Source organism: Doryrhamphus excisus, chromosome 22 (genome assembly GCF_030265055.1).
Source record: "Doryrhamphus excisus isolate RoL2022-K1 chromosome 22, RoL_Dexc_1.0, whole genome shotgun sequence".
Lineage (NCBI taxonomy): Eukaryota > Metazoa > Chordata > Actinopteri > Syngnathiformes > Syngnathidae > Doryrhamphus > Doryrhamphus excisus.
The window spans coordinates 12,521,509-12,544,095 of NC_080487.1; the positions used below are offsets into that span (position 1 = coordinate 12,521,509).

Here is a 22,587-nt window from a genome sequence, read left to right on the forward strand (position 1 = left end):
TTTTATGTAAAAAAAAAACATTATTCTAGAAAAATGCAATATTATTTGCTTAACATTAATAAGACAATTTTTTTTCTAAAAAATATCACTTTTTGTTATTTGAGTATCATAAAATTCTCATCACAACTCACTCCTTTAATGCCTTTTTTAATCTTTTTTTCAGAATATTCTGACATTGTGCAGAGGGGGATGAACTCCATTTTTGACATTTCACTGAGACGTTTGAGAGGCAACAGGTGGCTCATTTGATAATGGAGCTTATCACACCTAGCCTGCCTTCAGGTGCTGAACGCTAGAATTAACTTGCTTTTTAAGGTTATATTTTGAAGGGATAATAGTTGCTTCCAGTTACGTATAACCTTTTGATTGTATATATTTATATATTATATTTTGTGTATAGGACGAGTGGTTATAGCGCGCAGGCCACACAGCTATAGAGACCCTAAGCTAGCTACTTTTTTGTGAAAAACAGCTTTTAAAAAAACTATAAATGTGACATATGTTATTGTGTATTTGATTAAAATTGTTTCAATTTATCGGTGAGTGAATTAAAATTGTGTTTCTTCATTTCAAACAATAATTTTCAAAGCGCTTTGTGTTTAAAGTTAGCAAAAAGGACTACACTTCCCGAGGAAGCAATGTACCGGAAGTGAAATGGATAAGCTGCCATAAATGAGTCCGAGTTGACGTAAAACTCGCCGCTACATTTGTACATCGGCTTTAGCAAGAAAACTTGCTCGCAATCAAGAAAAATGCTAGTTTTTCGACATTTTCCAGGCTAAAACAAAAAGGTAAACACCAATTTTGTTGTTTTATTAACTGAATGAATGTTATTAGACGAGTTGTAGTACGTAAATGAGCTGAAAGATAGACAAATTATAACTATTGTAACCCAGTCAGCTCGTGAGGAATTGTTTCGCCATTTAAACAAAATGTCTGAGACTTTAATCCAGAGAATAAAAGATTTAGAGGAAGAACTGGAGCAGCTCAAGACCCAGCTTCTGCATACAAATGGAGCCCACACGGAGACCGGTCCATTACCAAATGAAACCACTAGTTCTTCTAAAAAAGGGAAGAAAACGTTGAAAGAGCGCCCTTTTGACTTCTCCTCACATCCTCGCCGCCATGTGGCTCTGCGTATGGCCTATCTGGGATGGTCCTACCATGGCTTTGCCGTCCAGGAGAACACGGACAACACAGTGGAGGCCAGGCTCTTCGAAGCTCTCCTGAAGACTCGCCTCATCCAGGACCGCCAGAGCTCCAACTATCACCGCTGTGGACGTACTGACAAAGGCGTCAGTGCTTTTTCCCAGGTTAATACACTGTTTTTTTTTGTTCTGTGATCTTTTGGTCTTACATCTTCTCCATCTTCTCCTCCTACAGGTGATAACCATCGACCTGCGCTCCTCACAGTTTGGCGGAGGATTGGGTGTCATTCCGGCCGATGTTGTTGCCGCTAAGAAAAAAGATGCTGATTCTGCACCATCAGAGCTTCCTTATGTGAAGATGCTCAACAGGGTTCTGCCTCAGGACATCCGGATTTTAGACTGGGCTCCTGCAGCGGAGGGGTTCAGCGCACGCTTCGATTGCCAGGCCCGCACGTACCGCTACTACTTCCCACGTGGATCCTTGGACATCGATTTGATGACGGATGCTGCCAAAAGGTGAGACTCAGGGGTAACGGTGCACATTCAGGCGCAATTGGAAAAATCGGTATCCATTTTGAAAATAATGTTCTTTTGCATACAGTGTTTTACTGTCATGTTTCACTTTTATTTTATTTGATCTAGTATTTTATATTATGAGACAGTTTAACTATTTTTACGCCTCTTCAGGTACGAGGGCACTCATGACTTCCGTAACCTGTGCAAGATGGATGTCGGGAACGGCGTCTTGCAGTTTGAGAGAACCATCCTGTCGGCAACAATCAAGCCCGTGCACCCTATTCCCACCGCAGACCCGTACGACTTGTTCATATTTGAGCTGAAAGGGCTTGCCTTCCTGTACCACCAGGTATTTGAATTGCCGTGTAATTCCTAACATTGACAATAAATTGAAAAAAAAAAAAAAAAAACATCTCCAACTGCAGGTTCGCTGCATGATGGCCGTGCTTCTTCTAATAGGTCAGAAGCTGGAAGCTCCAGAAATAATCAATGAGCTCCTTGATGTTCAAACTAACCCCCGAAAGCCTCAATACAGGTGAGAGAGTCAACTGCAGAGAGTACTTGGCTTGACTATTGCCATGTCTCCTGACTAAACTGCGTCAGTATAATTTTTTTATTTTTCTCGTTAAGCATGGCAGTTGACTACCCGCTGGTTCTGTACAACTGCCACTTTGAGGGTTTGAGCTGGAGACGGGAGGAAGAGGAGCTGAATCACGCCCTGTCGTCACTGCAGCAACACTGGACCCAGAGCGCTGTCAAGGCCCACGTCCTCCATGGCATGATTCAAGGCTTGGAGGAGGCCACAGGTAAGACCAGACCAAGTACCCCACAAAACAAGGTTGAGCGTTTTACTAACTTCTTATTGCACTTAAAACAATGTCCGAATGGATCATACAGGGTTTTAATAAAGTTAGAATTGAATTGAGTGTGTTAATTCCACATCCACAGGTGGGGTGTCGTCAAATTCTTTTTGGCTGGTAGAAGGCAGCCGGCAGAGGAACTACCGGTCGTTGCTAGAACGTCCTCGCTGCGAGAGCCTGGAGTCCAGGATCGACCATTTTGTCAAGAGAGGGAGGCTCAAGCGTGAAGAAGGTGAGAATGGAAGCGAAGCAATGGTCCATCAAAGAAAACGATCCAAACATTCTCACAATTCCTGAATAAAAAGATTTTTTTGCTTTTTTTGTATTTTTTAATGCAGGAATGTTGTGGACTTTTATTACACAAGCAGTGTTTTTTTCATTAAAAGTTATTTTATGAAATAAACACACTTGAGAACATTCAACATCGCATTCGTGTTCTGTATCCGGAACTATTGTCAAATTGAGTTGAAATTCCGGAACTACATTGCGGCGACACATCGTGGCGTGACATCCGGTTGTTAGCATGTAGTTGACCCCGGGAGTGACAGCTATCAATTTAACTAGCAACAAGTGTTTATGATATTTCACTTCGACTGAAAATTTATTCAGACCATTTAAGAAAGACGATGACTTGGTTTGTTCTTCCATTTTCGGATGTTCTGGCGCTGCCGACACTTGTTAGCATTAGCTTGTTAGCAGCCATAGGTGCCGCGGATGTGCACTGACATTTCATCCAATTTAAAAAGCAGCTTACCAGTACAAGGTAAGGGAAGCTTGAAAAATATTACTTTGCCCTGAAACGAAGAGTGAAATCTGAATTTTTAAAGTAGCCTTAGTGAATTAATCGTGAGGGTACATGTGTAGAAAGTGTACATAATTTCTCAGTGGTCTTGAATACTCAGCCAAAAGTCACCAAATTAATGTAAAGGTCCTAATAATGATGTTGTAGCGGAAGTGTTACTTAGAACATCTACATCAGTTGTGTCTTTAGATTGCTTTTATGACCAGAAGTATAGCCAGTTTTTATTCAGAGTGCACTAGAGAGGACTAAGTATTTGGGGAATTCACCTGGGATTTTTTTTAGGTCTCGCTATTTGAGGAAATACGGTAGTCCTTAATGGCCGCTTAATATTATGTGCTACTTTGTTCATTTCATAAAAGTTATGTAACTTTTTTTTTTCTTCAACAATTTCATACTATTCAATCTATTACATTTTTTCCTACAAGTTAATTTTGTCCTAATAACCCCTGAGATTGGCAAAGTGGTATGTTTAGGTTTAATAAAAACCCATACACATTTTACCCTTTATTAAACACCCAAAGTTTAATAAAAATGTAATATATTTATGTTTTTTTAAAAACTTTTGTAGGCATATGTGATGTACAATATATATATGATGCTTTCTGCATTTTCTTAATTTTTTTAGGAGATGTACCTGGTAGGACTGACAGGCGGTATCGCCTCAGGGAAAAGCACGGTGTCGTCCATGCTGAGGGACCTCGGGTGCCCCATCATTGATGCTGATGTTGTGGCGAGGAAAGGTTAGTTTTACGACACGCGTTCTACATGTCAATATGTTTGTTTCATTGAAAATAATTTTTTGTTTCTTAAACAGTCGTGGAGCCGCACACAGCCGCCCACTCGCGCATCGTTTTCCACTTCGGGCCCGAGGTCTTGCTGGAGAGTGGCGAGATCGACCGGAAGAAGCTCGGGCGTCTCATCTTTGCTGACGAGGGGAAGAGGAAGCTGCTCAACTCTATCACCCACCCAGAGATCCATAAAGAGATGCTCAAACAGATTTTGTTTTACTTCCTCAGAGGTGAGGTCAGCTTAATGAGGTTAATTAACACAGTGAGTGTTTTCACTGGCTTATGGGGCAGTTATAATCGAGCCCCATGAATTCTGCCTAGCAACAAGCAGCCCGGAAAACAAAACAAATCATACAATTCTGGTCATACATGTGTCCGTGTTGTCAACTCTGCACATATGTTGTCAGTTTGTGCCAATGTTCCGTTGCCTAGGTTACCGCTACGTGGTGCTGGACGTGCCACTTCTCTTTGAAACCAGAAAGCTGACGCAGTTTCTCAACCACACTGTTGTAGTTTACTGGTAAGTGACACACCCACTTTTTATTACATGTAGTCTTTATTTTTTCAAAAATAATTGAATTTAATTTATTCCTATAGAAAGATGCATGTGGTTGAGTGCGCAATATTAATGTCTTTAAACCAGTCCACATGCCGAGGTGCATTTTTGGTAAAAAAAAATACTGACAATTACGGACAAAGTTTTGGACTTCCACCAATGTGCCATAAATAGCTCAGCATCGTCTTTTGCTGTCCAGTGACCCGCCCACTCAGCTGTCGCGCCTCATGCAGAGGGACGGTCTGACCCAGGAGGAGGCCGAGCAACGCCTGGCCGCCCAGATGCCGCTCAACGAGAAGCGTGGCCTCGCCAGTCACGTCGTCGAGAACTCAGGCACGCGTGAGGACACCCACCGCCAGGTCCTGCGTCTCCACACCAAGCTGGAGGACTCCATGGACTTCCTCCTGGTCAGGGTGCTGGCAGTTGCCGCCACAGCCGGTCTTGGCGGCATCCTGCTGTACACCGCCAAGCTGCTGTTGTCCTAACAGAGGTCGGAGGATGAGGATGTGTTGTGAACACCAGGCAGTCATGTGACGCTGTGAGGTTAGTCACATGGGAACCTGGTTTGGTGCTGGTAACTGCAGCCATGTTTTCACTAGGATTTAGCAGGATTTCTTACAAACAATGCACTTTAATTGTAGTTAACTGACTTTTTTTATCTTGTTAAATTAATATGCTGGAAATTCTATACTTGCTGTGTAATGAAAACTAATTATCTGCACATTTTTCCTTTTTTTTTTTATTTTATTTTATCTGAAAAAGTCACAAATGAAATACCTACAAAAAAATGTGGCGACACCGGCTCATAATTTACGCTCAAAAATGAAGTAAAATGTTCAAGTTAACGCAAGTTGGATTTTAGAACAGTTCCATGGCGATATTTGAACATTTTGAGTAGTCCGACTCGAAGTATAGGTTAATCACCACTATTAATTAAACATAATGAAGGATCGAATTTGAACATTGAATGTCTTTTTTTTACACACACAAATGATTTATGTACGTATATTAACCGACCATGATAGCGATTTGACAAAGTTTAGCTCCAAAAATTAGCAATCATCGAATCTGTAGTTCTGTGACGGGTGGCAACCAGTCCAACGTGTACCCTTGCTTGTCATCTGAAGTCTGCAGTTGGATATGACGTTGTGGAAAAAAGTTCCCCTCGTCTTGTGTGGAAGTGGTAAATTTGAAAAAAGTGGTAAAGCTAGAAGTATTGTACGGAGTGGAGTGTACGTCTATGTAAGGCAGACTTAGACTGGCTGTCTTGTATATGTGACAAATGTCATTGTGAAGATGGATATTTTTTTAATACCATGCGTTGGAGTTACAACAATGAGCTTTCCCAAGGCTAACACTAAGTTATTACGTATTTACCTGTACCTGTGTTTATAAGACAATGACAGCCATGAACATCTTTTCGGCGTAAATTGAAGTACCCGACGATTTTTATGCCGTTTAATTTGTAGTTGTGTAACATATATTCATTTGTTTTGGTTTTAAACCACTGTTTGTTAAATAAGCTAGCCGGTGATGGCGGTTTTTTTGTGTTTTTTTTAATGATTTTTGGTAACTATAACCTTATACAGTGCATTGTTTTGTGTAAGATTTCCTCTTAAATTCTCACGAGAACACCTGAACGCATTATTAGCACATGTTGCACCGGCAGATGATAATTTAAAATTTATCCATGTGCAATTTTCATCAGTTTCGCTCTTATGAAGGCTCAGATGGATGATAAATAGATTTAATATATACTTTTTATAACACCATTCTTTGTAGCAAGAGTGTATGTTTAATAACCGTATAATTACATGATTATTATAAGGAGTGTATGTGACAATCCAGTTTTAACTGCAAGGTATTTTCTTATTTTCTCAAGCTTCCTGTACATACAGTTTCTCGATTTTCTCCACAGTCATCAACACTCTTTGTAAAGACTACAAAGTTTGACATAAACGACATAAACACTGACGTGTTAACGATAAACTGTTACATCTTCATCCTGAGTTATTGTTACCGTATAGCGAAATGTGAAACAAACAAAGGTGCACTGCATTCGGGCACATGCGCCGAGCAGCCGGTGGGACACTATGGTCGCCACATGGCGTTTTAGGTGGATGTGCTTGTGGGTTTTTTTTTTTATTGGGCATCGAAGCTATTCTTAATTTAGTCAGTATGACATCATAATTCCCTCATATCACCTCAATAATTATTGTGCACACCCAGTAAAAAATAGAAAAAAATATATATTCAGGTAAATATCAAGGAAATACAATGTGATTTATTGATATTTCACATATTGGGATTTACACCAGTGTAAAAAAAAAATCTATTTTTTAATTTTGTCACACTTCAAATGTTTCCGATCATCAAACAAATTTAAATATTAGTCAATAACAATACAAATGAACATCAAATGCAGTTTTTAAATGAAACTTTTTATTATTTATAAAGATCCAAACCTAGAGAACATGTGTGAAAAAGTAATTGCGCCCTAACCCTAATAACTGGTTGGGTCACCCTGAGTAGCAAAAACTGCAGAAGTTAAGCTATTGTCTCATCAGACCACGGCCGGCCACTCCTGGTGTGTTTCAGCACTGTTTCACTGGCTCTCACTGTGGTTGGTTAGAGTCCCAAAGCTTTAAAAGTGACTTTATAACCTTTTCAGAACTGATAGTTTTTCCTTTTATAATAAAAACTTGAACAGCTCAGTTCAGGACCAACATTTGAGAACGTAGATATAAGTACTTTATCAATCCAGGAAGGGATCTTGGACTACCAGGTTGCTTCCTGAAAACCCCATCAAAACAGGACTTTGAACACATTCAAACCGACAACAATGAAAGCATCACCCTGGCACCCACATCCCACAAATCCATGAATGCCACTTGGCTCAGTCTGAAGCACCCTCCAAACCCGCCATGCTTGAAAGTCTGGTCACCGTTGCCTCATTCCGAGCAGGCATATCCCCCGGGCATCCATCTTTCCCGGTGTGTCTTTTCCCCAGTTTGTCTCAGAAGCACAAGAGTCCACACTTGGGGGCGGACTTTATCTAAACCAAGCAAGTGTGAACGCTCCCTGGAGGCAAAGAAGGCGACTGAAGGCTCCTTCGGAATACTAATCACCTCCACTTTAAATTATGAAGACGTCAAAGCAAAAAAGGTGAAAGTCCTAAACTGAATTCTGGCACCAGTCGTGCCACCTTTTTGTGGCCCCCTTTCCCGGGAGAAAAAGCAAATCAAGACTTCTGTAACCTCACAATTGCTTTCAGAGACAGCACTCTGTTGAAAGTGTCTTCTCCTCTGAGCTGGTAGGCATCACCGTCCGCCACCCGCCCCCTACCATAAGAGGCAAGGTGAAAACCCGTCCCAGACACCCGCAGGTGATCATCTTGTTTACCAGACCGCTTGTTATTTTCCTCTATCACCACAATGGAAAAACATGTCACCCTCGAGGGTTCTACAAGCTCATTATTCCTCAAGGAGCTACAAACATATTCTACACGTCATTTTAATGAATTATTAGGAAATACTGTCAAGAATTTAAACCATAAATTCATTCATTCATTCATTTTCTACCGCTTATCCTCACGATGGTCACAGGGGGTGCTGGAGCCTATCCCAGCTGTCTTCTTCAGGCGAGAGGCGGGGTCCACCCAGGACTGGTGGCCAGCCAATCACAGGGCACATATAGACAAACAACCATTCACACTCACATTCATACCTATGGACAATTTGGAGTCGCTAATTAGCCTAGCATGTTTTTGGAATGTGTGAGGAAACCTACACAATAATACCTGCCAAGGGTATTAACCCACGCCAAGCTAAAACTCTTAACTATTTTATTACTATACTGGGTAATACAAGTGTAAAAGTGACTATAGGGGTGCTATTTCATGTCTGGGGGGGCTCTAGTAATGTTAAAAAAAAATAGGTAAACAAGTTTTCATTCGTTCATTTTCTACCGCTTATCCTCACGATGGTCGCAGTGGGTGCTGGAGCCTATCCCAGCTGTCTTCTTCAGGCGAGAGGCGGGGTACACCCTGGACTGGTGGCCAGCCAATCACAGGGCACATATAGACAAACAACCATTCACACTCACATTCATACCTATGGACAATTTGGAGTCGCTAATTAGCCTAGCATGTTTTTGGAATGTGGGAGGAAACCTACACAGAAATAACCGAGGGTGGAATTGAACTCGTCTAAACTGTATATTAATGAATAAATAATAAAAGTTATAGTAATGTTTCAAATTGGTTATATTTTCTGTGAAAAAAAAAACATTTGATGTTCCATCTTGTTACAAAATAGGGATGTAAATCTTTGTGAGACAATCTGATTCGAATCTAGATACATGATACGATATATGATTCGAAAATTATACGTATATATTTAAAAAAAAAAATATATATATACGTATATATAAACAATTTAATGCAGTGTACAAACAATACGGTTTGATTAAATTCTCAAGTTAATGATTAATGCAGACCTTAATCTTGCATTATAAAACAAAGATGCTTATGTATCATTCTTTTTTCTAATTTTATTATATATAATATATAATAATATATTCATATAATATATATAACGTATTTATTATATTTTATTATATTATTGTCCATAGGTATGAATGTGAGTGTGAATGGTTGTTTGTCTATATGTGCCCTGTGATTGGCTGGCGACCAGTCCAGGGTGTACACCGCCTCTCGCCCGAAGTCAGCTGGGATAGGCTCCAGCACCCCCACGACCCTCGTGAGGAAAAAGCGGTAGAAAATGAATGAATGAATGAATGAATATGTAAAAGAGCGCATAATTTCTCCAAGCAAAAATCAAGCCAACAGAATAACATGTAAATTTGCATCACCACCAACTTAGGAACTCCACAGGGATGTGTCCTCATCCCCATCCTGTTCACACACAACAAGGAAATCATCCTGAAATTTTCCGACGACACTGCAGCGATTGGACGCAGCCCGCAGGATGGAGCTGGCGAGTCAAGATGAAGTTAGCGCGGCAAATACTTAAATAAGTATTCTATGAAATATCAAAGATGGACGACACCAAAAGCCCAACGGCGTGCCCTCTGCCCCCCAACTAGTCACAAATCCAGCTCGACACCAACGGGGTAGACTCAAGTGGCTCGAGCGTCGACGACAGCCATCGTGTTCTTGAACTCTGGCACGGAGTGTCATGCGACGCGCGGGGCCGTGCTCGGACCTTCCGTAGCAGCATTGTCACACCGCATCCATGAGACGGCGCTGAGGTGAAGAGACAGGCACCACGCCAGCGGAGCGTCCCCGGCCCCATGACTCAACCTGTCCGTGTGCGTTAGGCCCGGCTCCGTCAGGGGCCATGAGGGAGCACGGCCCACTGGTGTTGAGTCACTGACACACTGGACTCCAACCCTGTACGGAGCATGACGACGAGGAGCACGTGGGGGGGGCGGCGGACGGGGGGGTTAGCCGACACTGTCATGTTCTCCCGAGGAGCGCTAAGACGTGTGGTGTGCTTGGGTGCACACATGAACTTGGAGGCCCGCTGCAACCCTCTCAGCACTTTCCTATTGCCCTGATGAGCTTTCTGCTCTATTTGCTTTCTATCCACTGCGGTACCGCGCCGCTCGAAAGACTTTCATGTACGACGACACCGCCGAACCTAAAACACACCTCCACTTCCGCTGGAACGTCTTTCTCCTGGGTTTAGAGCAGTAGTAGAAAGATAAATTCATTCATTCAAGTCCACAAAGAGATGGCCGAGACTGGAATTGAACTCGGGTCTCCTAGCTATGTGGCCCACGCGCTAAATGTTCATTCCAGCTATGGTTTTTATTCATTCATTCATTCATTCATTTTCTACCTGGAGCCTATCCCAGCCTATCCCACCCTGGACTGGTGGCCAGCCAATCCCAGGGCACATATAGACAAACAACCATTCACACTCACATTCATACCTATGGACAATTTGGAGTGGCTAATTAACCTAGCATGTTTTTGGAATGCGGGAGGAAACCGGAGTACCCGGAGAAATCCCACACATGCACGGGGAGAACATGGCTGAGGGTGGAATCGAACTCGGGTCTCCTAGCTGTGAGGCCTGCGTGCTAACCACTCGGTCGTCGTTCAGCCCGTTAGAAAGATAAATAGATCTACTTTATTAACTTTTATTGATTAAGTAATTCTATATTATTAATGTATTCAATATTTAAATGTTATTCAATTAGTCAAATTAATGAATATAACTAACACATTTTATGTAATTCATAACATAAAAATGCCATTACATTACTTGAATTACATTACATTAATTATTAATAACTTTTATCATTGGTGTTTTGATATTTAATCCAGGTTTAATCAGTATTTTTATATATTTCAATCAATCACAAAAATGTAAAATTGTTTCATAATAATTTTATAATATCGCATAATTTCATTGTTAGCAAAATAATTAACGACCAGGCATATATTTCATTCAATCATAAAAATGTAAAATTGTTTCATAATTATTTCATAATATTGCATAATTTCATTTTAGTAAAAGAATTAACGACCAAGTATATATTTAATTAAATCACAAAAATGTAAAATTGTTTCATAATGATTTCATAATTTTGCATAATTTCATTTTTGCAAAAATAATTAACAACCAGGCATATATTTCATTCAATCACAAAAATGTAAAATTGTTTCATAATTATTTCATAATATCGCATAATTTAATTTTAGCAAAATAATTAACAACCAAGCACTAAAACATTGATCAAATTCTTATTTTTTCCACTTGTTGCTAGGCAGAATTCATAGATAACTCAGTAAAAGGACAGGGAAAGCTAAATTAGGAATATATAATTAACTAGGTCGCATTTAAAGTAGTAAGCTATGCTGTTTAAATGATATGCATGGTTAACATATTTGTTAGTATGTTTAAATGCTAATTAGCTAATTAGCACATGCTTTCTGTTCTGCTTTAATAACCGAATTGCGGCACATTTAACCGGTAAATCGAACTTGTGGCCTTTTTATGTCGGCCTCTAGAAGGCTAGTGGGTGACAACGAAGGGCAATTTAGTCTCCCGACATTTCGAGGCATCTCTGTCTAATTTGGATCGCCCCCCCGGTAAGCTAATTTGGGGGCGGGGGGGGGTTGAAGATGACAAAAGAAAAAGGGTTCATTAATGTCACGTTGGCAGAACCCGCCATTGTCGTGTCGTCGTAACGCAGCGGGGACATCCACAGCGCCGTAGGCGTCTGAAGACTTTGTCTTATGTGTACTGTACTGTAAATATCACAGCCAAGGGACGCGTTGGGGGAAGTGAGTCAAGGGTTCAAGCGCTGTGTACAGTCCAGATGCTGGTTCATCAGAAAGACTCGTCCCGGAGGGGGTCCTGTTGGGGGCGAGGTTGTTCAAACGGAATCACTGTCAAGACCGGGAGAGCCTCAAGTCGCTTTGCCGAGGATTCCTTGTTTTTTTTTCTAGGACAGGGGTCTCAAACTCAATTTACTTGGGGGGCACTGGAGCTAGGGTCTGGGTGAGACTGGGCCGCATCAGGTTTCCCCCCCCAAAAAAAAACATTTATTAAAAACAGAAAAATATACAAACTTTTTCAGTGCTTTGGTTCCGATTTTCTACAATAAAAGCTCTGATAAAACATTATCTTAATTTTTATTTTTATGCACAAAATAAGATGAAAAATAAACAAATCAAGAATAAAGAAAATCAATCAGTAATCAATAAATATAATAATAATAATAATAATAATAAAACGGCAAATAATAAAAACTTAAGAAACCACATATAGTTGGTGGGTAGACAAATTATTTTTTTCAGATTAAAATGAACAAAGCATTATTAGAGCCCTGTAGACATGACAAAACACGACTATAGTCACATTTATACTCTTTTTATTTACAACATATTGCGCAACTGCAGGGTCTTGAGACACATGCTAACTCGCAAACTAGAGCGCTAGCGACCTAAACGGTAGCCTTCAAGTTATTTCCTTTCAACTTAAATAGCCAAAAACTTACCACTTCCACACGGATAGGGAGGATAACTATTAACAGTTATTTAACCTTTAACATGAACATTAATCAAACGTAATAATTTTTTCTGGGTACATGATACCATACAGCATCCATATCAAACTTAAACATTAAACTTTCATATCAAGGCGGGGGGCCTCAAAGTAGTGTCCTGCGGGCCACATTTGGCCCGCGGGCCGCGTGTTTGAGACCACTGATCTAGGACTTCTTTTTCTGACCATGTGGCTGCATACGCGACTTTTCATACGGTTAAACGGGTTGCCGAACTTTTATCTATTTTGGTTAGGGGTGAAGGAAGAAACCAAATAACTCGAGAATGGTACGTCCTAGGGCATTTTTCCCGAGGCTGACCCCCTCCCATAAGTGGGCACAGGCTTTAATTTGGGACCACTTCCGACTTCCTGTGAGCACCGGAATGGGGCGCAATTGTCAATAAACGTCCGTATCTCGGGAACCGGAAGTCATAGAGCAGGGGTCTCAAACTAGTGTCCTGCGGGCCACCTTGATATGAAAGTTTAATGTTTGATATGGATGCTGTATGGTATCATGTACCCAGAAAAAATTATTACGTTTGATTAATGTTCATGTTAAAGGTTAAATAACTGTTAATAGTTAACCTCCCTATCCGTGTGGAAGTGGTTTTTGGCCCCCAAGTAAATTGAGTTTGAGACCCCTGTCTTAGGGCGTTTTTCCCGAGGCTGACCCCCCCCCCCCCCCCCAAATAAGTGGGCACGGGCTTTCATTTGGGACCACTTCCTGTGAGCACCGGAATGGGGCACAATTGTCAATAAACGTCCGTATCTCGGGAACCGGAAGTCGTAGAGTGTCGGGGGTGGTCTCAATGGAAAGCTCGGGGTCGCCAACACAGCTTTTGTAGTGTTTGCTTCACCCTCGTACGGTGTCTTCGGGTTCGATTCTTTGCCATTGCACCAACCTCTACCTATTTAAGAAGTCCGTATGTTGCTATTTAGAAAGAGTTTCGGAAAGCACCAATGTCAGGCCGGCTAAACCTAGCAAGGCGTTGCGACGCTTTCTCACAGTCCGAGGGAGCATTCGTCTTTGACATTGTGACATGAAATCTCTTAATTTGACGATGCTCTCATAGCGCCCGAGAGGAAACGGAAAAGAAAAAAAAAAAAAAAACAGGCTGCTCCAGTTTCTGGGCCGTCCTCGTGGCTCGGGTGACCTCTGCTTCAGCACGTAGCCTCAGTTTTAATTGTGTCTGGAGGAAGTGAGCTGTCTCAGGACTTAAGTTTCGGCCCGCGAGGTGTCCGAGTAACATTGCAACGCTATCCTACTCGCCGATGTTTGACCGAAGTGACATTTTGGACTCTTTCTCTTAACAAACTGTACGCTCAAAGCTGCGTTTTTACTTGGCCGCTTTTTGACAACTTCAAAACTTGTTTGGGGAATGTCGTAGCCTCGGTTGTCTCAAGTCGTGTCCAAAGATGTTGGAAAACTCTGGAGGAAATATATCGCTTCTTATAGTTGAGCTCCACCAGCTACTGTCTTGTCGTTTATAGTCAACGCGCTGTCTAACGATAGGAGTCGCCATTTTGAACCAGACAAGAAATGCTAACATTCGAGGAAATTAGAACAACTTTTTTTTTAATCCAAAAAAAAAAAAAAACATTGGGTACAATTCCAAAAACCAACAAACGTCAAAAACTGTTAAAGGTCCCATATTATTATTTTTTTCAGCCATTTTAACAGGCGAGGAAAGTGTTTTTCGTGAGCTCCGTTTTGTGTCTGCAGCTTTAATGCAAATGAGCGCCGCAACACATTGTGTTGATTGACGTTCACGAACGTTAGCGACGGTAGCATAGTTTCAGTTCTGACATTAATCGTGTTTCAACATCATGGTAGGTTGGCTTAGAACAGGGGTCCAAAACACGCGGCCCGTGGGCCAAATGTGGCCCGCAGGACACTAGTTTGAGGCCCCCGCCTTGATATGAAAGTTTAATGTTAGCGCGGCCCCGCGCAAGTTTGATATGGATGCTGTATGGTATCATGTACCCGGAAATTTTTTTTTCGTTTGATTCATGTTCATGTTAAAGGTTAAATAATAATGTTGACAAACCAATAGTCGGTAGTGCTTTTATTTTTTGGTTTTTGGTGTGTAGCGAAGCCTGCTTTTCCACAAAGTTGCGATCACAGCTCATTTCCTTGAGAAAGGGGTTCAAACCCTGCCTCAAAACCCAAACTTTTCTAAAAAAAAAAACCTGTTTAGTTTTCATTACATTTTGGGACATATTACTGGCAGAACATCATCAAAAAGTCAAATTTTCACAATAGGGGACCTTTAATTCGTTTCCGTATCGATTTTAACAGGTGCTGCATGCTGAAGTTCAACAGATGCTAACATGTTCGCACGTCACACGGCACAAATATTTCATCAAAGTCTCAAACAAACAGGACTCGGACTGACAAGGTTCAATATCAGATCTGCTACACAAAGACAATCTCATTCTGGCCTCCGATCTCAAAGATTACGACACTTTAGCGCACTAATAAGAATGCAAGAACACCAACAAACAAGAGATTCCGATTTGGAGATGATGTTGTCGGAATCGTGACCGCACTTTGGCACGATATGACGTGTTAGGTCGGGTCATCGGAATGGCGGCGTAGGCACCCTGAATGGACAAAAGAGGTAGACCCATTACCCATAACCACTAATCCAGCTTACGTGACTGTCGATCAGTGGCTGTGGGCAACGTCGTCTTCGCTTGCAAGTGAAAAGTCAAGCAAGCGGTCGCGCTAGTCGGCATAGAGAATGAAGCCCGAGAAGGTGCTGTACTTGTTGCTGTTGCCGCCGTGCGCCTTTCCGCCGTCCAGTTTGATGAAAACCTCATCGCCCGCGTCCAGGTGGAGAATAACGTTGTTGCTAGCGTAGTCGTAACTCTGGTCCTGGTCCTGGGCGATGGCGCTGGCCCTCACCTAAAATGGGAAAAACACGGGAATTTACTACAGCTATGGTTTACAGTTTAATTTATTCCTAATGCTACAGTTTTTGCTAACTTTCGTTATCTTCCAATGACGGTTAGCATAGTAATTTGTTGTGTTATCAGTAAACTGCATAAACCGTTAGCAAATTTAGTCACAAACCTTTTGATGTCTTCTATCTTTAACGTAAGTCGTCAGCGTTCAGTCGTTATGATTGTCATCAACAGTTATCGGAAGTTAGCATAGCAATACAGTGAAACCTTGACCGTATGTTGTATCGTTTTGACGTTTGTTGGTTAGCTATTCGTCAAATAAGCTACGCAGTTTTGGATGTCTCAATTAAAAAAATTCGAAATCTAAAAAATTAACGTATTATTACCAATCTTTGGATTGGTAACCAAATTGTTTTTACGTCTTTTGTTCATAAAATTTGTAAACTCTTCGCCAAAGCTTTTGTTGATATCAACATTCAACCTTATGCGTAACGTTTACAGCTAATTCATGCTGGGAAATCTAAATTTGTACGTTGTGTTTACATTCTCTTTGGTTTTCCACCACCGAAAGTCGGGATTAGATTTTTTCGGAAGTTATAACCGGTTTCTATTGACATTTTACACTGAAATTGGTCCAAAAAAAAAATTGTAAACAAAGCTGTTGACATCAGCTCGTTATTGCGATTAAGTCTTTAGATTGGTAACAAAATCGTTTTTACGTCTTTTTATTCATAAACTTTGTAAACTCTTCGCCAAGTTAGTTCCAAAGCTTTTGTTGATATCAACATTCAACCTTATGCGTAACGTTTACAGCTAATTCATGCCGAGAAATCTAAATTTGTACGTTGTGTTTACATTGTCTTCGGTTTTCCACCACCGAAAGTCGGGATTAGATTTCTTCGGAAGTTGTAACCGGTTTCTATTGACATTTTACACTGAAATTGGTCCAAAAAAAATTTGTAAACAAAGCTGTTGACATCAGCTCGTTATTGTAAGATCACAAGATAGCATAATGATGCAAAAATTTATCATGTTTACGTTATCTTTACTCGTCCTCACAATGCGAAAAAAAAAATTTGTAATTTTTTTTCATTTGTAATTAGTTGTATAATATGAATTACGAGTACTGGCTTGTGCTTGCTTAGCCTGTTTAGCATTTTACATCAGACTAATGTAAAAATCTGTCATCGCTTTAGCTAACTTGTGTCAAGAGATTCCAATTTCTGCTCATCTTGAGATCTTAAGACGTGATCGTTATAAACGCGCAAAACGGGAACGTAATCTGAATAGAATTGTGACCTCTATTCCGTACACACACACACACACACACACACACACACACACATTATGGTCATGTTAGAGGTGAAGTGTGTACTCCATTGAACAACCTCTCCACTCGTGACTCAAGTATAAGGAGTTAGGCTTGAGTCAGCCTTGCCTCGAGATGATGAGACGATCCTCTTTCATCATCAGTGCCAGATCCCATACGTATCATTAGGGTGACATAGAGGGTGGCGTTAGAGAGCAAAATCACTGAAAAACTTGACCCAAGCTTTTAGGTGGTTGGGTGCTAACGATACGAATACAGTAAAATATGTCAAAGTTTTCAGCTATAAATTCAATAATAATGTTAATGGTTTTATTTCATTTGAACATGCATCAGATTACAATTGAATGCATCCCATAATCAGTTCCCAGTTCTACATGTCCAAAAGGAGTAGTAAGAAGCAAAGCTTATTTAATCCTACCCCTCCATCTGGTACTTTTACAATCAGTAACTGTTACATTTGTTCACTTCCTGCTTTCCTAATATAGTTTAAGTATTGTTTTTTATTTATTTATTTATTTTTTTGTCCTATAGGCTCAGGAGTGGTATGTCCGCAACGCATACTTTGTTTATATTGTGTGCGATAGTAAATAATAAAATAAATAATTTAATACCTTAATTTAAATTAAATTAAATCAAAATGTAACAGTTATTAAATTAAATTAAATTAAAAGACAAGGCATTTAATTTAATTTAATTTAATTTAATTTAATAACTGTTACGTTTGTTCACTTCCTGCTTTCCCAATATAGTTTAAGTTTTAAATTAAATTAAATTAAATGACGAGTTAGAGGTATTTAATTTAATTTAATTTAATAACTTACATTTGTTCACTTCCTGCTTTCCTAATATAGTTTAAGTTTTGAATTAAATTAAATTAAAAGACGAGGCAGAGGTATTTAATTTAATTTAATAACTGTTAAATTTGTTCACTTCCTGCTTTCCTAATACAGTTTAAGTTTTAAATTAAATTAAATTAAATTAAATTAAATTAAATTAAATTAAATTAAATTAAATTAAATTAAATTAAATTAAATTAATCCATAGTTTGATTCCACATACTGAAATGCTATGGCTTTTTAACGTAGTCCTAGCATAGAAGTGTTTCAATAATATTTCAGTAATATTTTTACTATTATTATTATTATTTCAGTTCCCGGGTGAAATTCCGTGTAGCTGTTTTTTTTTGTATAATAACTTGTATTTCATTTTAAAGGGGCACCAGCATTGAACTGACGACAACCTGGGGCTATGTTGTGTTGCGTTGCCGAGTTGCAGATCGCCACGTAGCGCTCACGGAGTGTGTAAAATGCACACATATGCAGTCTGGCAGCCTGCCACCGCGCGTTGGCGTTATTTGGGCTAAAAAACTGAATCTCAACACACACATGACTGCGTGTTTGGGACTCTTTGCACGCTGGTGGGTTTCGACTTAAACCCAAGTCAAAGTGTCACAAAGGAGCATAACAACGACAGGAAGTCATCAAAGAAAGGGTCACCCACCAGACCGTTCTTGATCAGGTCGGCCCACATGCTAGTGCCGTCTCCGCCCCTCATCAGAACGTTGTATATGAAAAAGTAGGTGCCGGGAATCTTACAGGTGAACTTCCCCGTGGCGCCCTCGTAATTGCCCCCGATGTTGGTCACGACGTCGTCGAAGCGCAGGATGTCGTAGCCTTCCTGCGGATTCCGGAGCCCCGCGTAAAAAGCAACTCGGGGCGTGGTGTTGTACGTCGCGGAGCCTTTATCGCCTAAGTTTAGAATCCCGGTCCGTACGACATCCATAGCATCCCCTGGTGGCCCCTTTGGCCCTGGAGGGCCCGGTTCTCCACGGGGCCCAGGGGGTCCAGGCTTACCGGGGCTTCCAGGTCTGCCGTGGGAGCCGTGAGCGCCGTACGTCGGCAACGGCGGTCCGATGCTGTGATCGGCCAATCCCGCCTCGTCTCCGTCGTCCACCTGTCGCTCGGCAGTAACCGGCTCCCCGGTGCCCGGCGTGGGGAAGGGGTCACACACCATGCGGCAGGTTCCAAGCATCTCGTAACGACCGGCACCGTCCTCGCCACCGCCCATCCCCACGGAGCTGACCAGCACGGGAATGAGCACCACCAGTACCAGAACCAGCATGACCCCCACGGCGGCTGCCACCAGGGTCTTACGCCCGATGCTCAGCCGGGGAAGGGGCTGCGCTGCCAGCGTGGAGCTCTCCGAGGTGGGAATGGTGGCTGTCGGGTGAAGAACGCAGACGTGGAGATGATGCTCGGAGAGAGCCGGGAGGATTGTGTGAGTGACGGACAGGAGAGTCTGGAAAGAGAAAAAAGTCTTCTAAAGGAGAGAGAGAGAGTGAGGAGGAGGAGGAGAGAAGAAGAAAAAGCAAGGGGAGGAGAGAGGAGCATGAGTCAGGGCTGAGGAGAGCACTTTCCTCATGGCTGTCTCTTCCATTATCCTCCTCTTCCCATCGCCAAGGAGAAATGCTCAATTCCAACATGGTGGCCATTTATTCGCTACTTTTTTATCATAGTATTGAATATGGCAAGGAATCACGTTCATTCATTCGAGAGAGGCGGGGTACAGCCAATCACAGGGCACATATAGACAAACAACCATTCACACTCACATTCATACCTATGGACAATTTGGAGTCGCTAATTAACCTAGCATGTTTTTGGAATGTGGGAGTAAAACCGGAGTACCCGGAAAAAAAACCCACGCATGCACAGGGAGAACATGCAAACTCCACTCAGAGATGGCCGAGGGTGGAATTGAACCCGGTTCTCACAGCTGTGAGGTGTGCACACTAACCACTCGACCGCCGTGCAGCCCGACACCGAATATAAACAACATAATATACAACGTATCGAGCCTCCAAGTTATTTCCTTTCAACTTAAATAGCCAAAAACTTACCACTTCCACACGGGTAGGGAGGATAACTATTAACAGTTATTTAACCTTTAACATGAACATGAATCAAACGTAATAATTTTTTCTGGGTACATGATACCATACAGCATCCATATCAAACTTGCGCGGGACGCACTGACATTAAACTTTCATATCAAGGCGGGGGCCTCAAACTTGTGTCCTGTGTGCCACATTTGGCCCGCGGGACGCGTGTTTGAGACCCCTGTTCTAAATTGTCAAAACAGAAAATCCCGCTTTGTTTGGTATATTAATATATCTCTGAACATAATAGTTACTCCTTTATGCCCCCATTGGTCATTAGAACGATGCAGTTATGCCAACTGAATATGTCCCCCTCATTTATATGAAGAGATATGAAATTGGATAAAAATTGAGGATATGACTAATGAATTCAAAGCCTGGGCAGCATGAGGCCAACATATGCTGTCAGCGTGCAGCCGAATTAGCATATAAAAGTGCATTTATCAGCCTACTCCACCGACCAATGAGAAGCTACAAAGGCACGCCACCTTTAGCTTTAGAGGCCAAGCAGGATGAGTCAGTCCCGAGTTAAAAAAGCTCATTTAATTCTCCTTAAAGGAAGAAACAGCTCGTGCTCCGGGGGTGCTCTCCAGCCATTTAAGTCAACTCCTGCAAAGAACACTGCGTACCCCCTCCCACTTTGGAACTGTGCGACTAAAGGACCGCAATGTTAGCCTCTCTCTTGTATATAGCTGCAGTTTCAAGTAATGCAGTTAGCTCCATATTGCTAAGACGTACATCTTAACGACATTCATTGTTGCTTCTATAGTCGCTCTCAATGTTATCCAAAGCTTCTTATTTCCTTAATTAAATCCAATCCGCAGATTACATTTTACTCCATGTTATAAGAGGCTAGAACCACAGACTGTAAACATAAAGCATCATGCTAGCACCATAACTACAGTCAAGGTCAGGGGTCAATCAATCATTCATTCATTTTCTACCGCTTTTTCCTCACGAGGGCTGGCTACCAGTCCAGGGTGTACCAATAAAAAAAAAGTCTATCTATATATCTATCTATACAAATAATTGATACTGAAGTAAAATCCGTTTTTGAATAAGTAATATACAGCAGTTTTTTTTTTCAAAATGTCGCCACGACCTCTCACGTGCATCACTAAGTCTATTGGAGGAACGGTTGCAATCAGCTACGTGTTGCCACACGGACGAATATTACATTGCTCTCCCAGTCTGGACACTCAATGACATAATATTTCCACAAAATTATTAATAAATGTTATTTTTTTAAGTAATATTGGATAATTCCTCAGTGGAACAGTGGTTTTAAATCACTGCTATACACTTTATGGTTGTTGTGGTTGTGTGCGTTATGCTTTATGGTCAGTACAGAAAACTCAATTGGTTCCGCCTTTTAAATAGCAAGCGGAAGTAGTTATTTAAAAAAAAAACATACTTATATATTTACGTAAATGTGGGTTTGAATTCATAAATAAAATACAAGGAACCATTATTTTACTACAACGTTTTACTAACGTTACACGTATAAAGTAGAACCCTCCTTGTGTTGTAGTTCTACTTTTCACCAAAAGATGGCGCCAATACTCAATGTTCTCAATTACTCTTCGCCAAAGTGAATATTCATTTTCAATTCAATTTGCATTGTTGTGACTTGATCCCGCTAATCTTACAAGATCTTATTTGGTCTACTTAAGGAGATAGGGAGGATCAAAAAGCCATGATGGGCCTGCTTGTTTGTCTCTTAGGGGGCTTATTTCTTTGACTTTTGTCTTTTTAGTGTAGATAAAACCTGCTCGGTGATGCCAATTTGTTTTTCATGAGTAGATATTTTAGGGGGGAAATGAGGAAAACTATGGCTGCCATATTTATTACACTGCATCTCATTGACAGCTGTTGATATATTCTAACCACCAAAGTGCCTTGCTTGTTTACACAAGGCGCCAAACTCCCTAGATCCAGACCCTCAAGGTCCTTGTATCCTTATTAGGCAATGGGCCGCTACCTTGCAAGTCCTTCTGGAATTCTGTGGGAATTGCTTTGGAAATTTTTTGCCTGTTTATTGATTTATTGAAGGGTAATTTAGTGTTCCTGTATTAGAAATAAACTGGAATACTTTGACTGTGATTTACTTCATCAAAGCAGAATCGAAGGAAACACATTCAGGTATTTCCTAAAGCCTTCTCTGTTACTGTGAGCGGGACTGCTATGTAAGGAGCATCTGTCATCGCCATGGTTACCATCCCATGCTTTGAAAATGTAGAAATACCTGGAGAAATGTAGCTTCTCTGTAGACTAGCATGTTATTTGATCAGTAAAATACTTCACTACTTGAAGGAACAAATCATAACTAACTTAACTATACAGGTATTTACCTCTTTTTGGTGAGGACTTTTTTTTATTAGCTGTAAGTGTTGACCAAAAATAAAAATAAAAAATGTCTGTTTTTTATTGCTCTTTTCATGTTTCTGCAATGTCATGTCATGGCATCTTAAGAGGATCCAGGCCAGGATGTTTACAAGGCCACTCCAAAGTCCTTATTTGGTTTTTCGTCAGCCATTCAGAGGTGGACTTGTCGGTGTGTTGTGGATCATTGTCAAATTGAGGCCACAATTGATGGATAATGGCTCTCACTGTGGTTTGCTGGAGTCCCAAAGCTTTAGAAATGGCTTGATAACATTCTCT

General features: G+C 41.0%; 3 protein-coding genes across 7 annotated transcripts; 2 read left to right on the top strand and 1 right to left on the bottom strand.

The window, feature by feature from the left end:
• The first annotated feature begins 682 nt into the window (after nucleotides 1-682).
• pus3 (pseudouridylate synthase 3) lies at nucleotides 683-2,951 on the top strand. Its single transcript, XM_058062574.1, has 6 exons — nucleotides 683-1,313; nucleotides 1,384-1,664; nucleotides 1,836-2,013; nucleotides 2,090-2,199; nucleotides 2,295-2,470; nucleotides 2,613-2,951. The coding sequence occupies exons 1-6, from the start codon at nucleotides 933-935 to the stop codon at nucleotides 2,819-2,821; spliced, it is 1,335 nt and encodes a 444-aa protein (XP_057918557.1). The 5' UTR covers nucleotides 683-932; the 3' UTR covers nucleotides 2,822-2,951.
• Nucleotides 2,617-9,122, top strand: dcakd (dephospho-CoA kinase domain containing). Of its 4 annotated transcripts, none has more exons than XM_058062578.1 (5): nucleotides 2,617-2,756; nucleotides 3,952-4,066; nucleotides 4,141-4,344; nucleotides 4,522-4,634; nucleotides 4,870-9,122. In XM_058062578.1, the coding sequence occupies exons 2-5, from the start codon at nucleotides 4,043-4,045 to the stop codon at nucleotides 5,153-5,155; spliced, it is 627 nt and encodes a 208-aa protein (XP_057918561.1). In that variant the 5' UTR covers nucleotides 2,617-2,756; nucleotides 3,952-4,042; the 3' UTR covers nucleotides 5,156-9,122. The 4 variants fall into 4 exon arrangements, with proteins under 4 accessions (XP_057918561.1, XP_057918559.1, XP_057918560.1 ...); XM_058062576.1 differs by having other exon boundaries at nucleotides 4,547-4,634; nucleotides 4,870-9,120; XM_058062577.1 differs by lacking the exon at nucleotides 2,617-2,756 and adding an exon at nucleotides 3,018-3,287.
• Nucleotides 9,123-14,361: 5,239 nt separating this feature from the next.
• On the bottom strand, nucleotides 14,362-20,992 carry LOC131109981 (C1q-related factor-like). 2 transcript variants are annotated; one of them, XM_058062587.1, is made up of 3 exons: nucleotides 18,489-20,992; nucleotides 15,520-15,659; nucleotides 14,362-15,355 (listed from the first exon to the last, which is right to left on the bottom strand). In XM_058062587.1, exons 1-3 carry the CDS (start codon nucleotides 19,107-19,109, stop codon nucleotides 15,331-15,333), a joined length of 786 nt encoding a protein of 261 aa, XP_057918570.1. In that variant the 5' UTR covers nucleotides 19,110-20,992; the 3' UTR covers nucleotides 14,362-15,330. The 2 variants fall into 2 exon arrangements, with proteins under 2 accessions (XP_057918570.1, XP_057918569.1); XM_058062586.1 differs by having other exon boundaries at nucleotides 14,362-15,659.
• Nucleotides 20,993-22,587: the final 1,595 nt, after the last annotated feature.

Bases quoted from the DNA above. Each gene is read 5' to 3' on its own strand.
- pus3 (XM_058062574.1), top strand. From the start codon at position 933: ATGTCTGAGACTTTAATCCAGAGAATAAAAGATTTAGAGGAAGAACTG. The intron at 1,665-1,835 runs GTGAGACTCAGG...ACGCCTCTTCAG, and splicing joins ATGACGGATGCTGCCAAAAG to GTACGAGGGCACTCATGACT. The intron at 2,014-2,089 runs GTATTTGAATTG...CTCCAACTGCAG, and splicing joins TTGCCTTCCTGTACCACCAG to GTTCGCTGCATGATGGCCGT.
- dcakd (XM_058062576.1), top strand. From the start codon at position 3,955: ATGTACCTGGTAGGACTGACAGGCGGTATCGCCTCAGGGAAAAGCACG. The intron at 4,345-4,546 runs GTGAGGTCAGCT...TCCGTTGCCTAG, and splicing joins TTTGTTTTACTTCCTCAGAG to GTTACCGCTACGTGGTGCTG. The intron at 4,635-4,869 runs GTAAGTGACACA...TTTGCTGTCCAG, and splicing joins CACACTGTTGTAGTTTACTG to TGACCCGCCCACTCAGCTGT.
- LOC131109981 (XM_058062586.1), bottom strand. From the start codon at position 19,109: ATGCTGGTTCTGGTACTGGTGGTGCTCATTCCCGTGCTGGTCAGCTCC. The intron at 15,660-18,488 runs GTGGGTGACCCT...TTCCCATTTTAG, and splicing joins ACCTGATCAAGAACGGTCTG to GTGAGGGCCAGCGCCATCGC.